Source organism: Pongo pygmaeus, chromosome 5, assembly GCF_028885625.2.
Source record: "Pongo pygmaeus isolate AG05252 chromosome 5, NHGRI_mPonPyg2-v2.0_pri, whole genome shotgun sequence".
Taxonomy (NCBI): domain Eukaryota; kingdom Metazoa; phylum Chordata; class Mammalia; order Primates; family Hominidae; genus Pongo; species Pongo pygmaeus.
In genome coordinates, this window is record NC_072378.2 from 31,882,175 (window position 1) to 31,902,603 (window position 20,429).

Here is a 20,429-nt window from a genome sequence, read left to right on the forward strand (position 1 = left end):
TGTCTTTTTCCATTGCTGTGGTTTTCATCACCCATGACATCTCCTTTCCCGCCCCGCCTGCTGAAACCCACAGCTCCTACACACCTGCAACACACATGCACACGCTAACGCGGGCTCTGAGCTGGAGGCAAGAAGCCTCTGCATGCCCCCTCAGTTCAGCCCTAAGAAGGCCCAGTTTGCCATCCAGTCTTACTCCACTCCCTACACTGGGGTTTTGTCCACCCTGCAATCTGCGGCTGGAGAAATAGATGCGAACAGAGGCAAAAAGGGGAACAAAACCAGTTTCCCTCCCCTCCCTGGCTCCCCAAGCTGAACCACATCCTCCTCCCCACTTAACACCCCCTTCCCCCAACACAGGGCTTTCCCTTTGCTGAGTCACTGAATGAGCGAGTTGGGGGCAGCCGGGGCTGGGGGGCCATGAGGAGGCTGGGGGAGGATGGGGAATACAAGCAGAATGGCTGGAGGAAGATCCCTGTGGGGGAGTGGAATTTCAGTTGCTAAAATTAGGAGCAGGGGAAGGAGGTGGAAAGAGCAAAATTATGTAACATGGGTTGTCTGTTCTTGGGCAACTGGAGCTCCACACCCAAAGGCAGCCAGGCTGCTGGCTCCATTCGTCTCTGCCCTCTAGCTTGTCAGTTGTATCTCTCTTCCTCCAGGGCCCCAATCCTCATCTCCGCCATTCAGCTTCTGCCCCATCCTAAACCTGAGTTCATCTCTGGGCAGCCCAGGCATGGCCTTCCTTATAAACATTTCCTTTTCCAAGAACCAGTAGTTGAAGTCCTGAGAGGTGGAGGGAGAGTCTGGGATTCCCACGGAAGAGAGAGGGGGCCTCCCTGGAAACTAAGATAGGTAGACCCCACTACCATCACCCGGGACACAACTGGGAACTCGGCAAAAAGAAAGGACAGGGCTGCAAGGAGAGTACAGACATGTGCTGGTGAGTGCACTGTCTGCATAGTTACACCAGAGCATCTTATCAATCAGAAACTTATCTTTCAGGTTTTGAGCCCAGTTCTCTACAGGAGAATCCCGGGAGTGGAAGTGGAAGGCAATAGAGGACAGGGAGGGCAAGCCTCTGGGAACATGGGAACATGGGTGGGCATGAGATCCTTGAAGAAGACAGCCTGAAGTTCGGAAGAGACCCAAGGCCTCTGAAGGACCAGGCAGATGTTCAGGGTGCAGGAGGGGGAAGGGCTGGTGAGAAAGATCCTGTGAGAGGAAGCTGCTGTGATTCAGAGAAGAGACTTCAAGCTGTGTGTGACCCTGGCGTCCGGTTCCTCTCACAGGCTGGAGCTTTTCGGAAGTGGCATGCAAAGAGTCCAGGTTTGGCCTTGGGGGGAGTTGGGGTTAGGATCCCTAAGCTGGGGGTTGAGAAGTAAATTACAGAAAACTCTGGTGACCAAATTTGCTCCTCCACCCAGGAGATTTCTCACTGGTTTTTAAGCACATCATTTCCCCTTCTGCAAGAGTTACATAAAACCAAAACAAAATAAGCCCTGAAGCCTGGGCCCACCGGACCACAGTCTTTTCAATGTCCCTCCTTGGTGTCTGGCCCCCAGCCCTGGTGGGGGTTCCCCTGAGATAAGAGCTGTTCACTTTCTCTGACCACATGGTTTCCGCTTCTGTGTCTCTTGTTTCCTAGGCTGATAAAAATACTGAGCCCTAGAGGCCCTGGCTTCCTCTGACCCCTTGGGGCAGGCAGCAGGCATCCTGTCCAGCATGGTGGGGGCAGGGACGGGGGCCAGGGATTCCCAAGGGGTGACTCAGTGCCTGCCATGAAACAGTGGGTAGGTGGAAGTGTATCTCTGTTCTCTAGAGCTGGCACCAGGAGTTGAGTCTCAGTGGAGGATGCATTGGGATTCAATTGGAGGAACAGGCCTGGAAAAGAATAATGAGATTGAAGAGGGTCAGTTTGAGGACTCAGGTTGGGGCAGGTTTGGGTTAAGTTAGGAAAAGGATCTGGGAGGGACTCTGTTCAGTGTAGGTCAGCTGAGCATTATGTAGCCCAAAGATAAATTTAAACTCTGCTTCAAGCTTACAATCTAGTGGGGAGGTAGACCCATACCTAATTAACTGATTCAAGGCATGATGAGTAAACTTTAAGATGTTTACAGAAAGAGGGGAGATTAAGTCCATTTGAAAGCATCCAGGGAGCCTCTGAGGAGACAGCATTTGAACTTGCTCTAATGAATGGGTTCACTAGGTGGAGGTGGATGGAAAGGTTCCATAGGCGAATAACACGTCTTGAGCGAGCCTGACAAGTCAGAAAATGCAGTATGTTCCGGGAAAGGAGCGTCCTGAGGTAGAAGAAGCACAGGTGTGAGGGAACATGTGATGAAGAAAGAACCACAGAAAGTCAAGGTCAGAGATCGGACTTCATTCTGTGGGCAGTGGTCCAGGTGACGAGGAAAAAGAGGGAGAACAGGTGAGTGCTGCAGGAGTACAGACAAGGAGTAAGAAAACGGCCATCATCTTGTGAATTAATACCTACTGTGTGTTAACCAGCCCTTTTCCTAATACCACAAATCCTCTCAACGTCTGTCTGAAAGGTGGGTGGTGGTGACCAGGCACCTCACTCCTGTAATCACAGCACTTTGGGAGGCCAAGGTGGGAGCACTTTGGGAGGATCACTTGAGGCCAGGAGTTCGAGACCAGCCTGGTCAACATGGTGAAACCCCGTCTCTACTAAAAATATAAAAATTAGCTGGGCGTGGTGGTGGGCACCTGTAATCCCAGCTACTCAGGTGTCTGAGGCACAAGAATCACTTGAACCCGGGAGGCAGAGGTTGCAGTGAGCTGAGATCACGCCTCTGCTCTCCAGTCTGGGTGACAGAGCAAGACTCTGTATCAAAAAAAAAAAAAAAATTATTAAGCACCTGTTAGGAGCAGGGCACTGCTTGACAATAGGTATAAATAAGAAAGTCACTGCCTTCATAGAACTTGCAGTCTAATGAGACAATATACAAATAATAACTATACATTATACATTATAGTATACATTATACATTATAGTATACATTATAGTTATAATGTATAGGTGTGACTGCTTAGGGTAATAAAATGCTCAACGAAGGTTTGAGGTACCAGCATGACTCTCAGGTGGAGATTTCCAGAAAGCCGGTCTGGAGCTCAAGAGAAGTTGGGTCTGGTGGAACAGATTTGGGCATCATTCCCTTCCCAGTAGAGGTTGAGCCTTTGAGTGGACAGGATCTTCCAGGGAGGGGGTGGAGTGACCAGAAGAGCCCTGAGCATGATCAAAGGAAGAGAACCAATAAAGGAGAGGTTGGGGAGCAGTCAGAGAAGTAGGGGGCGGGGGATACCAAGCAGAGACAGGGCAGCCATGTTTGAGGCTTCAAAGAGGTCTAGTAAATGAGGGTTGAAAAGATTGTTGGGTTCAGGAACTAGACGATTACAAATTTTGAGAAAACCGTTTCCATTTACTAGAGGGGCAGAAATCACTCTACATAGGTTGAGGAATGAGTGGGAGGTGAGGAAAAGGAGGTGGTGGACATGAAGTCAGAACGGTGAACACAGAGTAACTGAGAATCATCTCTTAGTCTACCCACAGATTTTACAGTTGAGGGAAATTTTACCAGTTCCTGAAAAAGTGGTTCGTTAAGGGGGCTAGTCTTTTGAGACATGACACGAAAAGGGAAGGTGAGAGATGGACTGGACATTTGAGGGAGAAAGATTTCAAGGAAGGATCTTTTTTGTTGTTTATTTTCAAGAAATAAAATTGAATGTAAAATGAAGATGCTTAAAGAGACAAAGATAGGCCAGGCGCAGTGGCTCACACCTGTAATCCCAGCACTGTGGGAGGCCAAGGTGGGCGGACCCCTTGAGGCCAGGGGTTCAAGACTAGGATGGCCAACATGGCAAAACCGCATCTCTACAAAAGATACAAAAATTAGCCAGGCGTGGTGGCACATGCTTGTGGTCCCAGCTATTCGCTGAGGTGGGAGAATCGCTTGAACCCAGGAGGCAGAGGTTGCAGTGAGCCGAGATCACACCACTGCACTCCAGCCTGGGTGACAGAGCAAGACTCAGTCTCAAAAAGAAAAAAAAGCCCAGGTGCAGTGGCTCACCCTTGTAATCCCAGCGCTTTGGGAGGCTGAGGTGGGCAGACCATAGATATCAGGAGTTCAAAACCAACCTAGCCAACATGGTGAAATGCTGTCTCTACTAAAAATACAAAAATTAGCTGGGCATGGTGGTGCACACCTGTAACCCCAGCTACTCGGGAGGCTGAGGCAGGAGAATCACTTGAACCTGGGAGGTAGAGGTTGCAGTGAGCCAAGATGGCACCACTGCACTCCAGCTTGGGCAACAGAGCAAGACTATCCCAAAAACAAACAAAAAAGAGAGATAGTGAAAACATAAGCAAGAAGTGGGGAGAGAATATAGTAAAGATAGAGGAAGTGGGATAGAGTACAGATAAAAGGATCAGCCTTGGAAACAAGAAAAAGTACTGTGAGTCAGTATGTAAGGAAAGATTAAATATAACAAAATTAAGGAAAAAGAGGGAAGTGAGATCCACACTGGATGGCCTTAAGCTCAATGAAATATTAATAGATGAGAGTGAAGGACATCAGAGGCACGGAGATTTAGAACATCACGCACAGGAGTATAATGGGGAGTCAACAAAGAATGAGTAAAAGTTGTGTCCAGGAACACTGATGACTCTCTGAGATAAGCTGGCCAGGATTAGTTATAGGCCTCTTATGGTGACTCAGCTGTCTACTGCAGTGCTTGACAGCCTAAGACAAAGCCCCAAGAATGAGACCACTTAGTTTACCCAAGTCAATTTTTGAGACAGAATTTCACTCTTGTTGCCCAGGCTGGAGTGCAATGGCTCGATCTTGGTTCACTGCAACCTCCGCCTCCCGGGTTCAAGCGATTCTCCTCCGTCAGCCTCCAGAGTAGCTGGGATTACAGTTGCCCACCACCAGGCCCAGCTAATTTTTGTATTTTTAGTAGAGATGGGACTTCACCACATTGGCCAGGCTGGTCTCAAACTCCTGACCTCAGGTGATCCGCCCGCTTTGGCCTCCCAAAGTGCTGGGATTACAGGTGTGAGCTACGGTGCCCGGCGGTAAGAGATTCTAAAATGCAGACAAAGTGGAGTTGAAATTATTGACCATGCAGTACATGTTAAATCAACAAGCAAAACCAGGAAAGCAGAAGCAGCCGGAAGTCTTGGTAAGAATAAAGAACTGATTCAAGGGGAGGCAGAGAGTGGGAGATGTGAAAAGTGAGTGGTTGTGATGAGAAGGGTAATTCAGAGATCAAGATCTTGAAGGCATAATTCTTCCAAGTGATGCTGGGGTTTAAGGTACAACCTTACTTCTGGGTGGCTAAAATGGAGGAGGGAAGAGGCTGTAAAACCAGTAGACTTGAGAAACTTGGAGAATTGAGAGGCCAGACTGTAAGACTCATCTGATCTGTGTGGCTTCTTTTTTTATTTTTATTTTTTTCCTCTGAGACGGAGTCTCGCTCTGTCACCCAGGCTGGAGTGCAGTGGCGCGATCTGGGCTCACTGCAAGATCCGCCTCCCAGGTTAACGCCATTCTCTCACCTCAGCCTCCCGAGTAGCTGGGACTACAGGCGCCCGCCACCATGCCCAGCTAATTTTGTTTTTGTATTTTTAGTAGAGACGGGGTTTCACCTTGTTAGCCAGGATGGTCTCGATCTCCTGACCTCGTGATCCGCCCACCTCAGCCTCCCAAAGTGCTGGGATTGCAAGTGTGAGCCACCGCGCCCAGCCGATCTTTGTGGCTTTTAAAGTCACTAAAGATGGTGGTAGGAGGCCGGGTGCGGTGGGTCATGCCTGTAATCCCAGCACTTTGGGAGGCCAAGGGGGATGGATCGCTTGAGCCCAGGAGTTCAAGACCAGCCTAGGCAACATAGCAAAACCCTATCTCTGCAAAAAAAAAAAAAAATACAAAAATACAAAAATTAGCCGGGCATGGTGGCATGCGCCTGTAGTCCTAGCTACTCAGGAGGCTGAAGTGGGAGGATCACTTGAGCCCAGGAGGTCGAGGCTGCAGTGAGCCAAGATCATGCCACTGCACTCCAGCCTGGGTGACAGGGCAAGACCTTGTCTCAAAAAACAAACAAGGATGGTGGTAGGGATAAGATGTGGAGAAAGACTGAGCTAGTTGTACAAGTTGTTAAGAGCATAATAAAGATTTTGATGGATAAGATTGTGCTGTGAAGACAGGAAGAGCATGGCAGATGCAAAAGGCACGTGCTTTGGAAGATGAGGAGGAGTTTATCAATGGTCTGGGGGAGAAAAAATAATGACCCCTCTCTTCTGCCTTCATTCCCCTAGTGATGGAGGTCGAAGAAAGAGCAACCTTCACCACAGAGAGGAGTAGCATCATTAGGGGAAAGCCAGGTTTCAAAACGCCCAGAGGAAAATGCTTTCAAACATAGAAGACAGGATTTGAAAATGTGAAGAGTTCCACCAAATATTGTGAAATGGATTGGTAGAAGGGTCCTTGTGGGGTAGGGAATTGAATCCAGGGAGGTTAAATCCCAGTGGGAATTCAGAAGACTAAGTCTGGAGAGTTTAGCTTCTAGGAGCAGGAGGTTGTTGCTTCTGGAATTCAGAATGGAAGATGCACTGCATCCATTGTGAGGGGAAACCAGTGCCTCAAAGGGGTCTTATAGGGATGCACAAGATAAGTTCCATGGCTTTAAACACCATCTTCATGCTGACCATGCCCAGGTTTCTTTCTCTAGCTTGGACCTTGCCCCTGAAATCCAGATGTGTATCTGCCAAGTGACATCTCTACTTGCATGTCTAATAGACTTAGACTTACCACACCCAAAATAGAATTTTTTAGTTTTTCCATCCATCAGAATCCTGCTTCTCTCCCAGTCTCTACATCTCCCACCCATCAATCCATCATCTAGTCCTGTTGTTTCTACCCCTGGAATGTATAATATATCCCAAATTTGTCTACTTCTCTCCATCTCCATGGCTGCCACTATTTTCTCTACACCATTAATGCCACTGCCACCTGTTTCCTACCAGCCAGCCTAAACAGGAGCCACCGTGATCTTTTAAAAACAAGTCCAGGCCGGGCGCGTTGGCTATGCCTATAATCCCAGCACTTTGGGAGGCCGAGGTGGATGGATCACGAGGTCAGGAGTTCGAGACCAGCCTGCCCAACATGATGAAACCTCATCTCTACTAAAAATACCAAAATTAGCCAGGCATGGTGGCGCACGCCTGTAATCCCAGCTACTTGGGGGGCCGAGGCAGGAGAATCACTTGAACCTGGGAGGTGGAAGTTGCAGTGAGCCAAGATCATGCCGTAGCAGTCCAACCTGGGCAACAGAGTGAGACTCCATCTCAAAGAAAAAAAAGTCCAGGCAAGACTCAGTGTCTTATGCCTGTAATCCCAACACTTTGCAAGGCTAAGGCGCAAGGATTGCCTGAGGCCAAGAGTTCAAGGCTGCAGTGAGCTATGATGGTGCCACTGCACTCCAACGTGGGCAAAAAAGTGAGACTCCATCTCTTAGAAAAAAAAAAAACCAGGCTGGGTGCAGTGGCACATGTCTATAATTCCAGCACTTTGGGAGGCTGAGGCAGGCGGATCACTTGAGGTCAGGAGTTCAAGACCAGCCTGGCCAACATGGTGTACTTTCTCTATTAATAAAGTACAAAAATTAGCCAGGCATGGTGACATGCACCTGTAATCCCAGCTACTTGGGAAACTGACATAAGTGGATCGCTTGAACCTGGGAGGTAGAGGTTGCAGTGAGCCGAGATTGTGCCACTGCACTCCAGCCTGGGCGACAGAGCGAGATTCTGTCTTAAAAGAAAAAAAAAAAAAAAAAAAAAGGCTGGGTGCGGTGTCTCACGCCTGTAATCCCAGCACTTTGGGAGGCCGAGGCAAGTGGATCACCTGAGGTCAGTAGTTCGAGACCAGCCTGGCCAAGATGGTGTACTTTCTCTACTAAAAGTACAAAAATTAGCCAGGCATGGTGGCATGCACCTATAATCCCAGCTACTCAGGAGGCTGAGACAGGAGAATCGTTTGAACCCGGGCAGCGGAGGTTACAGTGAGCTGAGATTACGCCATTGCACTCCAGCCTGGGCAACAGAATGAGACTCCGTCTCGAAAAAAAAGAAAGAAAAAAAATCCAGGGCCAGTGTGGTGACTGATGCCTGTAATCCCAAAACTGGGAGGCTGGCCCAGCATGGTGGCTCACACCTGTAATCCCAAAACTTTGGAAGGCCAAGATGGGCAGATCACTTGAAACCAGGGGTTCGAGACCAGCCTGAGCAGCATAGACCCTGTCTCTACAAAAATTTTAAAATATTTTTTAAAATTAGCCAGGTACAGTGGCACACACCTGTAGTCCTAGATACTTGGGAAGCTGAGGTGGAAGGATGACTTGAGCCCATGATTTTGAGGTTGCAGTGGGCAATGATGGTGCCACTGCACTCCAGCCTAGGCCACAGAGCAAGACACCATGTCAAAAGAAAAAAAATCCAATCACCTCTGCTCACCTCTCTCTTCTCACTCTCTCTCTCCCCCTCCCCTGCAACACACATACACACACACACACACACACACACACGCACACGCACACACACACACACAGACGACCTTTAAAGGCTTCCTGTGGCTGGATGAAATCTAGAGGCTTTACCCTCCTTGCATGGCCCTGCATGACCTGGCCGCTGCCCTCCTCTCTGACCTCATCTCCCACCCCTCTCCCAGCCTCTCTCTCTGCTCCAGCCACACTGGCCTGTTTGTCTTCAACACCCCCAGCTTGGTTCTGCCTTCCAGCCTTTGCGGTAGCTGCTCCCTTTACCTGAAATGCTTTGCTCCCAAACTTTTACCTGGTCACTATTTTTTGTCATTTGGGTCTCAGCTCCAGTGCCACCCAAACACTCAAAGAGGATTTTGCTGACTACTGTATTTAAAAGTAGCTCCCTGCCACTCTTACGACATCAGCCTGTCTTATTTTCTCATAGTACCGATTTCTTCTTCAGTTTCTTTCTTTTCTGTCTGGCCTCACTGGAATACAAGCTCCGCAGGTGCTGGTACCTTCTCTGATCCCTTTGCCTCTATGTCCCTCCTGCCTTAGAACAATGCCCAGCATATGGTAGGCACGCAGATACTCACTAAATGGAGGAATGGATGAATAATTCATAAAGCAGGATAAAGTTCAACTTTAGGCTTGTGGCTCAGATTGGACTTACATTTTAGAGTCAGATTTAAGTTCAGTGTTAGGAGTGGTGGTAAACTGGTTTCAAGATTAGCCCTAGAAACAGGGTTGGGTTGGGGTAAACGAGAAGTTTTATTTAGGGGGTTATTAATTGGGATGTGTTTAGATTTGAGGTTAGGGTTACAGTTGGGGTTGAGTTTGAGTTGTGATTTGGGTTGAGGTTAAATTTGGGTTAGGGTTGATGTTGGTATTAAATCCCAATTTAGGTTTTGAGGCTAAGTTCAAGTTTGAAGCTAATGTCATTTCAGTCTCATTTGGAGGCTTCAGAGATTTCACTAGTTTCTCCACAAAGACCACTATAAAGACTGTATTTCCCTGAGTTTGGGGCATAAGACTCCAGTCATCAGCTCTCCCACCCAGGGAAAGTCCCAAACCAACTGCTGGCCTGCCCAAGAAAGAAACCAAATTTCATACAACCTCCGAAACTGAGATTGAAACCAAGATTGGCCCATCTCAAGGAGCATCCTTCAGCATATCTCACATGCACGTGACACTGAGCCTCAGCCCAGTCTTGCCCTTCCTTCCGCTGTGTCTCTCATGTCTCCCCATCACTCCTCCTTGCCTTCCCTTTTTTGTCTTTCAATGTCCCATTCTTCCTCTTTAATTTAAATTTGTCTCTGTGTCTCACTGTTAATTGCAATACCTTTTTTTGTTTGTTTGTTTGTTTTGTTTTGTTTTGTTTTTTGTTTGTTTGAAATGGAGTCTCACTTTTTTGCCCAGGCTGGAGGGCAGTGGCGCGATCTCAGCTCACTGCAACCTCTGCCTCCCAGGTTCAAGCAGTTCTCCTGCCTCAGCTTCCCTAGTAGCTAGGACTACAGGCGCATGCCACCACGCTTGGCTAATTTTTTGTATTTTTAGCAGTGATGGAGTTTCACCGTATTAGCCAGGATTGTCTCTATCTCCTGACCTTGTGATCTGCTCGCCTCAGCCTGGGATGACAGGCATGTGCCACTGCTCCTGGCCTTGTAATACGTTTTATATTTTAATATAGCTCAGCTGGGGTCTCAGTCCATCAGCTCATACCGTTAGAGAAGCAGAAAGCGACAACAGGAAGCAAAAAGGACCCTGAGAGAAAGGGCAACACAGAGAAAAAGAAAGGAGCAGGGGCTAAAAGGGAAACCAACACTGACACAAGAGATAATAAGGTTAAAAGAATGAGAAGACGGTTGGGCGCAGTGGCTCATGCCCATAATCCCAGCACTTTGGGAGGCCAAGGCAGGTGGATCACCTGTGGTCAGGAGTTCAAGACCAACCTGGCCAATATGGTGAGACCCCGTCTCTACTAAAAATACAAAAAAAATTAGGCAGGCTTGGTGGCGTGTGCCTGTAATCCAAGCTACTCGGGAGGCTGAGGCAGGAGAATAGCTTGAACCCGGGAGGCAGAGGTTGCAGTGAGCCAAGATCGTGCCACTGCACTCCAGCCTGGGCGACAGAGTGAGAACCTGTCTCAAAAAAAAAAAAAGGAAAGAAATTTTCTGACCTACCTCATCTGATAGTAGGTTATAAGACCCTCATTCCAGAAGAGGTTCTGCCCTATACCTGGGAGGAAGGAATGCTGTACAGAGAGACCAAGAAGAATATGGCCAGGCCTTGCTGGGATCCCCCCAGTCCCAGTCTATGACCATTAGATTATACTCCTTTTGTTCAATTACATTTCTGCACAGCTGTTCATTCTTCATCAAATCTAAGCATAAAAATAGTTTTCCCCTGGGTCCTTGGGTCTTCATTTCTGAAGGCTCCCATGTCATCTAAAACTTTGATTAAATAAATGTATTAGGCTTTTCTCTTGTTAATCTGCCTTTTGTTATAGGAGTATTGGCCATAACCCTTATGATGGGTCAGGAAGGGTTCACCCCTTTCTGCCCCTACAGAAATAATAGCTAAGACTAGTAAAGCATAAAAGGCAAAGGTGCAGGGCCTCAAGTAGAGAAGGAGAACAGGAGAAATAGCTCATACACACCTGGAATGTTACTTACATGTCCCTCCATGTTACACTAAGACCCCTCAGGGACCTTGTGCCTGGGGAGAGAAGTGGTCTGCCCCATGCAACAGTGGGCTTTACCCCGGGTCACCACCAGCCCCAGCTCCAACCCCTCTAACACTCTCCAAGTAAAATCACATCAGTAGCAGTAATAATATTTGAGGTGACAAGCTGGTATTATCTCAAACTTAGGAAAAGTGAATAAAGTCATCTTTAGAAACTTTGCTTTTTTTAAACCTTGTAACTTGCAAGCTAAGTGAAAATGGGCTCATGTATGAGAATGTTCGTATCAACATTTTTCATGTTAGACAAAAACTAGAAACAAACCAAATGCCTATCAACAGAATATATTAGAGTATATTGATACAATAGAATATTACATCACAATTTTTTTAAAAAACATTACTGATACATAAAACCATGTGTATGAATTTGACAAACATAATGCTGACTGAAAGAAGCCAAACAGAAATGAGTACATTCTGTGTGATTTCATTTATATGATGCCCCAAACCAGGAGGAAATAATCTATGGTGATAAAAGTGAGAGAGTGGTTGGTTATCTTTGGAGAGTATCAGCAGGGAGGGGGCATGAGGGAACCTGCTGGGGACCTGAAAATACGTGGAGCTGGGTGGTGGCTACATACAGATGGAAAAATTCATCAGCTGTACACTTAAGAGGTGTCCACCTCATACCTAAGTTACATATCAATAAAAAGGAAAAAAATTTTGGAACAATTTTTTTTTTTTTTTTTTTTTTTTTGAGACAGAGTCTTGCTCTGTCCCCCAGGCTGGAGTACAATGGTGCGATCTTGACTCACTGCAGCCTCTGCCTCCCAGGTTCAAATGATTCTCCAGCCTCAGCCTCCCGAGTAGCTGGGACTACAGATGCGCACCACCACGCCTGGCTGATTTTTGTGTTTATTTTAGAGATGGGGTTTCACCATGTTGGCCAGCTGTTCTCAAACTCCTGACCTCAAGTAATCCGCCCACCTCAGACTCCCAAAGTGCTGGGATTACAGGTGTGAGCCACTGCATCGGGCCTGGAACAATTTTAAAATAATGTATTAGCTCTGCAAATGCAGCTTCAGAACAAGTCCCTTAGCTGTCCCCACCCCACCCTAAGTCACCACCCTTAAGCCTCACCCATGTGGAATTCTGAAACTTCCTTTGTAGAGAACTTTGGAAGGTGTCTGCCACATTGATCCTGGAATGTGTGTTTATTTGGGGTTATATAAATCTGTTCTGTGGAAGCCACCCGAGGTCAGGAAGAGATGGAGGGCATCCTTCAGGAGTGAGATGAGACCTCATCATACTTGAGTGTCCAGCATCATCTCTGAGTAAGGGGACCAAAAAATTTATCTTCCAAACTAGGACACTTTCAAGAGTGGAAGGGGGATCCATTAATATTTTCACCTGGGCAAGACGCAAACACCAGAATGTCCCCGATGAAGGGGATATATAATGGACCTTCTTGATGTGAAGCCTGCCAGATGAGCTGGAAAGTCCGTATACTGGGACAAGTATGATTTGAGTTGTTTGGGACAAGGACAGGGGTACAAGAGAAGGAAATGGGCAAAGAGAGAAGCCTGTACTCAGCCAAGGGTGCAGAGATGTTATATATGATTGCTCTTCAGGGAACCAGGCCTCCAGCCCACACCCCAGCTGCTCAACCTCCTCCTCTCTGAATTGACTGTCCCTTCTTTGGAACTCTAGGCCTGACCCCACTCCCTGGCCCTCCCAGCCCACGATTCCCCTGACCGGACTCCCTTTCCCAGAACTCAGTCGTCTGAACCCCCCGCCTGTGGTTCTCTCCTAGGCCTCAGCCTTTCCTGCCTTTGACTGAAACAGCAGCATCTTCTAAGCCCTGGGGGCTTCCCCGGGCCCCAGCCCCGACCTAGAACCCGCCCGCCGCCTGCCACGCTGCCACTGCCGCTTCCTCTATAAAGGGACCTGAGCGTCCGGGCCCAGGGGCTCCGCACAGCAGGTGAGGCTCTCCTGCCCCATCTCCTTGGGCTGCCCGTGCTTCGTGCTTTGGACTACCGCCCCACAGTGTCCTGCCCTCTGCCTGGGCCTCGGTCCCTCCTGCACCTGCTGCCTGGATCCCCGGCCTGCCTGGGCCTGGGCCTTGGTGGGTTTGGTTTTGGTTTCCTTCTCTGTCTCTGACTTTCCATCTGTCAGTCTTACTGTCTCTGTCACACATTCTCTGTTTCTGCCATGATTCCTCTCTGTTCCCTTCCCGTCTCTCTCTGTCTCCCTCTGCTCACCTTGGGGTTCCTCTGACTGCATCTTGTCCCCTTCTCTGTCGATCTCTCTCTTGGAGGTAGGGGGGTGCTATCTCCCAGGGCAGGAGGTCTGTCTTCGGCAGCGTGCCCCGCCCCGCTCACTCTCTCTCTCTCTCTCTCTCTTTCTCTGCAGGTTCTCCCCATGACACCACCTGAACGTCTCTTCCTCCCAAGGGTGCGTGGCACCACCCTACACCTCCTCCTTCTGGGGCTGCTGCTGGTTCTGCTGCCTGGGGCCCAGGTGAGGCAGCAGGAGAATGGGGGCTGCTGGGGTGGCTAAGCCAAACCTTGAGCCCTAGAGCCCCCCTCACCTCTGTTCTCCCCTAGGGGCTCCCTGGTGTTGGCCTCACACCTTCAGCTGCCCAGACTGCCCGTCAGCACCCCAAGATGCATCTTGCCCACAGCACCCTCAAACCTGCTGCTCACCTCATTGGTAAACATCCACCTGACCTTCCAGACATGTCCCCACCAGCTCTCCTCTCACCCCTGCCTCAGGAACCCAAGCATCCACCCCTCTCCCCCAACTTCCCCCACGCTAAAAAAAAAAACAGAGGCAGCCCACTCCTATGCCTCCCCCTGCCATCCCCCAGGAACTCAGTTGTTCAGTGCCCACTTCCTCGGGTATTGAGACCTCTGATCCAGACCCCTGATCTCCCACCCCCATCCCCTATGGCTCTTCCTAGGAGACCCCAGCAAGCAGAACTCACTGCTCTGGAGAGCGAACACGGACCGTGCCTTCCTCCAGGATGGTTTCTCCTTGAGCAACAATTCTCTCCTGGTCCCCGCCAGTGGCATCTACTTCGTCTACTCCCAGGTGGTCTTCTCTGGGAAAGCCTACTCTTCCAAGGCCACCTCCTCCCCACTCTACCTGGCCCATGAGGTCCAGCTCTTCTCCTCCCAGTACCCCTTCCACGTGCCTCTCCTCAGCTCCCAGAAGATGGTGTATCCAGGGCTGCAGGAACCCTGGCTGCACTCGATGTACCATGGGGCTGCGTTCCAGCTCACCCAGGGAGACCAGCTATCCACCCACACAGATGGCATCCCCCACCTAGTCCTCAGCCCTAGTACTGTCTTCTTTGGAGCCTTCGCTCTGTAGAACTTGGAAAAATCCAGAAAGAAAAAATAATTGATTTCGAGACCTTCTCCCCATTCTGCCTCCATTCGGACCATTTCAGGGGTCACCACCACCTCTCCTTTGGCCATTCCAACAGCTCAAGTCTTCCCTGATCAAGTCACCGGAGCTTTCAAAGAAGGAATTCTAGGCATCCCAGGGGACCACACCTCCCTGAACCATCCCTGATGTCTGTCTGGCTGAGGATTTCAAGCCTGCCTAGGAATTCCCAGCCCAAAGCTGTTGGTCTGTCCCACCAGCTAGGTGGAGCCTAGATCCACACACGGAGGAAGAGCAGGCACATGGAGGAGCTTGGGGGATGACTAGAGGCAGGGAGGGGACTATTTATGAAGGCAAAAAAAATAAATTATTTATTTATGGAGGATGGAGAGAGGGGAATAATAGAAGAACATCCAAGGAGAAACAGAGACAGGCCCAAGAGATGAAGAGTGAGAGGGCATGGGCACAAGGCTGACCAAGAGAGAAAGAAGTAGGCATGAGGGATCACAGGGCCCCAGAAGGCAGGGAAAGGCTCTGAAAGCCAGCTGCCGACCAGAGCCCCACACGGAGGCATCTGCACCCTCGATGAAGCCCAATAAACCTCTTTTCTCTGAAATGCTGTCTGCTTGTGTGTGTGTGTCTGGGAGTGAGAACTTCCCAGTCTATCTAAGGAATGGAGGGAGGGACAGAGGGCTCAAAGGGAGCAAGAGCTGTGGGGAGAACAAAAGGATAAAGGGCTCAGAGAGCTTCAGGGATATGTGATGGACTCACGAGGTGAGGCCGCCAGACTGCTGCAGGGGAAGCAAAGGAGAAGCTGAGAAGACAAAGGAAAAGTCAGGGTCTGGAGGGGCGGGGGTCAGGGAGCTCCTGGGAGATATGGCCACATGTAGTGGCTCTGAGGAATGGGTTACAGGAGACCTCTGGGGAGATGTGACCACAGCAAAGGGTAGGAGAATGTCCAGGGCTATGGAGGTCGAGTATGGGGACCCCCCCAACGAAGACAAGGCCATGTAGAGGGCCCCAGGGAGTGAAAGAGCCTCCAGGACCTCCAGGTATGGAATACACGGGACGTTTCAGAAGATATGGCCACACACTGGGGCCCTGAGAAGTGAGAGCTTCATGAAAAAAATCAGGGACCCCAGAGTTCCTTGGAAGCCAAGACTGAAACCAGCATTGTGAGTCTCCGGGTCAGAATGAAAGAAGAAGGCCTGCCCCAGTGGGGTCTGTGAATTCCCAGGGGTGATTTCACTCCCCGGGGCTGTCCCAGGCTTGTCCCTGCTACCCCCACCCAGCCTTCCCTGAGGCCTTGAGCCTGCCACCAAGCCCCCAACTCCTTCTCCCCCCAGGGACCAAAACACAGGCCTCAGGACTCAACACAGCTTTTCCCTCCAACCCCGTTTTCTCTCCCTCAAGGACTCAGCTTTCTGAAGCCCCTCCCAGTTCTAGTTCTACCTTTTTCCTGCATCCTGTCTGGAAGTTAGAAGGAAACAGACCACAGACCTGGTCCCCAAAAGAAACAGAGGCAATAGGTTTTGAGGGGCATGGGGACGGGATTCAGCCTCCAGGGTCCTACATATAAATCAGTCACTGGCCCAGAAGACCCCCCTCGGAATCGGAGCAGGGAGGGTGGGGAGTGTGAGGGGTATCCTTGATGCTTATGTGTCCCCAACTTTCCAAATCCCCACCCCCGTGATGGAGAAGAAACCGAGACAGAAGGTGCAGGGCCCACTACCGCTTCCTCCAGATGAGCTCATGGGTTTCTCCACCAAGGAAGTTTTCCGCTGGTTGAATGATTCTTTCCCCGCCCTCCTCTCGCCCCAGGGACATATAAAGGCAGTTGTTTGCACACCCAGCCAGCAGACGCTCCCTCAGCAAGGACAGCAGAGGACCAGCTAAGAGGGAGAGAAGCAACTACAGACCCCCCCTTGAAAACAACCCTCAGACGCCACATCCCCTGACAAGCTGCCAGGCAGGTTCTCTTCCTCTCACATACTGACCCAGGGCTCCACCCTCTCTCCCCTGGAAAGGACACCATGAGCACTGAAAGCATGATCCGGGACGTGGAGCTGGCCGAGGAGGCGCTCCCCAAGAAGACAGGGGGGCCCCATGGCTCCAGGCGGTGCTTGTTCCTCAGCCTCGTCTCCTTCCTGATCGTGGCAGGCGCCACCACGCTCTTCTGCCTGCTGCACTTTGGAGTGATCGGCCCCCAGAGGGAAGAGGTGAGTGCCTTGCCAGCCTTCATCCATTCTCCCACCCAAGGGGAAATGGAGACACAAGAGAGGGAGAGAGATGGGATGGGTGAAAGATGTGCGCTGATAGGGAGGGATGGAGAGAAAAAAACGTGGAAATGTGGAGAAAGATGGGGATGCAGAAAGAGATGTGGCAAGAGATGGGGAAGAGAGAGAGAGAGATGGAGAGACAGGATGTCTGGCACATAGAAGGTGCTCACTAAGTGTGTTTGGAGTGAATGAATGAATGAACAAGCAGATATATAAATAAGATATGGAGACAGATGTGGTGTGTGAGCAGAGAGATGGGGGAAGAAACAAGTGATATGAATAAACATGGTGAGACAGAAAGAGAGCGGAAAATATGACAGCTAAGGAGAAAGATGGGGGAGACAAGGAGAGATGAAGATAGGGTGTCTGGCACACAGAAGACACTCAGTGAAAGAGTTGTTGAATGCCTGGAGGGTGAATACGCAGATGAATGGAGAGAGAAAACCAGACACCTCAGGGCTAAGAGCGCAGGCCAGACAGGCAGCCAGCTGTTCCTCCTTTAAGGGTGACTCCCTCGATGTTAACCATTCTCCTTCTCCCCAACAGTTCCCCAAGGACCTCTCTCTAATCAGCCCTCTGGCCCAGGCAGTCAGTAAGTGTCTCCAAACCTCTTTCCTAATTCTGGGTTTGGGTTTGGGGGTAGGGTTAGTACCGGTATGGAAGCAGTGGGGGAAATTTAAAGTTTTGGTCTTGGGGGAGGATGGATGGAGGTGAAAGTAGGGGGTATTTTCTAGGAAGTTTAAGGGTCTCAGCTTTTTCTTTTCTCTCTCCTCTTCAGGATCATCTTCTCGAACCCCGAGTGACAAGCCTGTAGCCCATGTTGTAGGTAAGAGCTCTGAGGATGTGTCTTGGAAATTGGAGGGCTAGGATTTGGGGGTTGAAGCCCAGCTGAGGGTAGGCAGAACTTGGAGACAATGTGAGAAGGACTCGCTGAGCTCAAGGGAAGGGTGGAGGAACAGCACAGGCCTTAGGGGGATACTCAGAACGTCATGGCCAGGTGGGATGTGGGATGACAGACAGAGGGGACAGGAACCGGATGTGGGGTGGGCAGAGCTCAAGGGCCAGGATGTGGAGAGTGAACCGACATGGCCACACTGACTCCCCTCTCCCTCTCTCCCTCCCTCCAGCAAACCCTCAAGCTGAGGGGCAGCTCCAGTGGCTGAACCGCCGGGCCAATGCCCTCCTGGCCAATGGCGTGGAGCTGAGAGATAACCAGCTGGTGGTGCCATCAGAGGGCCTGTACCTCATCTACTCCCAGGTCCTCTTCAAGGGCCAAGGCTGCCCCTCCACCCATGTGCTCCTCACCCACACCATCAGCCGCATCGCCGTCTCCTACCAGACCAAGGTCAACCTCCTCTCTGCCATCAAGAGCCCCTGCCAGAGGGAGACCACAGAGGGGGCTGAGGCCAAGCCCTGGTATGAGCCCATCTATCTGGGAGGGGTCTTCCAGCTGGAGAAGGGTGATCGACTCAGCGCTGAGATCAATCTGCCCAACTATCTCGACTTTGCCGAGTCTGGGCAGGTCTACTTTGGGATCATTGCCCTGTGAGGACGACAAACATCCATCCTTCCCAAACGCCTCCCCTGCCCCAATCCCTTTATTATCCCCTTCTTCAGACACCCTCAACCTCTTCTGGCTCAAAAAGAGAATTAGGGGCTTAGGGTCGGAACCCAAGCTTAGAACTTTAAGCAACACCACCACCACTTCGAAACCTGGGATTCAGGAACGTGTGGCCTGCACAGTGAAGTGCTGGCAACCACTAAGAATTCAAACTGGGGCCTCCAGAACTCACTGGGGCCTACAGCTTTGATCCCTGACATCTGGAATCTGGAGATCAGGGAGCCTTTGGTTCTGGCCAGAATGCTGCAGGACTTGAGAAGACCTCACCTAGAAATTGACACAGGTGGACCTTGGGCCTTCCTCTCTCCAGATGTTTCCAGACTTCCTTGAGACACGGAGCCCAGCCCTCCCCATGGAGCCAGCTCCCTCTATTTATGTTTGCACTTGTGATTATTTATTATTTATTTATTATTTATTTATTTACCGATGAATGTATTTATTTGAGAGGTCGGGGTATCCTGGGGGACCCAATGTAGGAGCTGCCTTGGCTCAGACATGTTTTCTGTGAAAACGGAGCTGAACAATAGGCTGTTCCCACGTAGCCCCCTGGCCTCTGTGCCTTCTTTTGATTATGTTTTTTAAAATATTTATCGGATTAAGTTGTCTAAACAATGCTGATTTGGTGACCAACTGTCACTCATTGCTGAGCCTCTGCTCCCCAGGGGAGTTGTGTCTGTAATCGCCCTACTATTCAGTGGCGAGAAATAAAGTTTGCTTAGAAAAGAAACACGGTCTCCTTCTTGGAATTAATTCTGCATCTGCCTCTTCTTGTGGGTGGGAAGAAGCTCCCTAAGTCCTCTCTCCACAGGCTTTAAGATCCCTCGGACCCAGTCCCATCCTTAGACTCCTAGGGCCCTGGAGACCCTACATAAACAAAGCCCAACAGAATATTCCCCATCCCCCAGGAAACAAGAGCCTGAACCTAATTACCTCTCCCTCAGGGCATGGGAATTTCCAACTCTGGGAATTCCAATCCTTGCTGGGAAAATCCTGCAGCTCAGGTGAGATTTCCGGCTGTTGCAGCTGGCCAGCCGTCTGGAGAGAGCTGGGGAGGAGCCACATTCTCAGGTACCTGAATCACACAGCCAAGGGACTTCCAGAGATTCGGGTGTCTAGGCTTCAAATCACCCTGTCCTAACTCTGCAACCTGAACCAGCCACTTAACCTATCTATCCAATGGAGATAGGAATGTCCACCACACATAGGGCATGTGAGAGAAGGCCTGACCTCCATCAGAGGACCTCACTCAGCCCTTGGCACAGTGGGCACTTAGTGAATTCTGGCTTACTTCCTTCAACCAGTTTCCAGCTGTTCTATCCCCTTCCATTCTCTCAGTGGGTGAAGTCGAAGAGACTGAGGACAATAAAGAACAAGGAACCAAACCGCTGGATGTGGTGGCATGCACCTGTAATCCCACCACTTTGCGAGGCCAAGATGAGAGGATCACTTGAACCCAGGAGTTCGAGAGCAACCTGGGCAACATAGTGAGATTCTGTCTCTGTTTTTTAAAAAAGAATGAAACATAGGAATAAGATGTGGGTGAAGGACTCACATGCCGGCTTGGTCCCACTGGTCTTTGTGGTGAAGGAGGGGAGAGGTGAGAGGTGGTTGATCTGGAAAGAGAAAAGCACCTCCTCCCTGGATGAAGGCTCTTCTGGAAAGAGTCAGAGACAAATAAGGGTGGGGCGCAGTGGCTCATGCCTGTTATCCCAGCACTTTGGGAGGCTGAGGTGGGAGGATCACTTGAGCCCACTAGTTCGAGATCAGCCTGTGCAACATAGCAAGACCTTGTTTCTACAAAAAAATTAAAAATTAATCAGGTGTAGTGCTGCATGCCTGTAATCCTAGCTCCTCAGGAGGCTGAGGCAGGAGGATCACTCAAGCCCAGGAGTCTGAGGTTACAG

General features: G+C 50.0%; 2 protein-coding genes across 5 annotated transcripts; both read left to right on the forward strand.

The window, feature by feature from the left end:
* Positions 1-384: 384 nt before the first annotated feature.
* Positions 385-15,241, forward strand: LTA (lymphotoxin alpha). 3 transcript variants are annotated; one of them, XM_054490973.2, is made up of 6 exons: positions 386-1,906; positions 2,204-2,425; positions 13,049-13,360; positions 13,648-13,755; positions 13,842-13,947; positions 14,198-15,241. In XM_054490973.2, exons 4-6 carry the CDS (start codon positions 13,657-13,659, stop codon positions 14,608-14,610), a joined length of 618 nt encoding a protein of 205 aa, XP_054346948.1. In that variant the 5' UTR covers positions 386-1,906; positions 2,204-2,425; positions 13,049-13,360; positions 13,648-13,656; the 3' UTR covers positions 14,611-15,241. The 3 variants fall into 3 exon arrangements, with proteins under 3 accessions (XP_063523021.1, XP_054346948.1, XP_063523022.1); XM_063666951.1 differs by having other exon boundaries at positions 385-2,425; positions 13,049-13,216; XM_063666952.1 differs by lacking the exons at positions 386-1,906; positions 2,204-2,425 and having other exon boundaries at positions 12,435-13,216.
* A 1,239-nt stretch (positions 15,242-16,480) lies between these two features.
* On the forward strand, positions 16,481-19,302 carry TNF (tumor necrosis factor). 2 transcript variants are annotated; one of them, XM_054491396.2, is made up of 4 exons: positions 16,481-16,844; positions 17,451-17,496; positions 17,683-17,730; positions 18,032-19,302. In XM_054491396.2, exons 1-4 carry the CDS (start codon positions 16,659-16,661, stop codon positions 18,451-18,453), a joined length of 702 nt encoding a protein of 233 aa, XP_054347371.1. In that variant the 5' UTR covers positions 16,481-16,658; the 3' UTR covers positions 18,454-19,302. The 2 variants fall into 2 exon arrangements, with proteins under 2 accessions (XP_054347371.1, XP_054347370.1); XM_054491395.2 differs by lacking the exon at positions 16,481-16,844 and having other exon boundaries at positions 16,874-17,496.
* Positions 19,303-20,429: the final 1,127 nt, after the last annotated feature.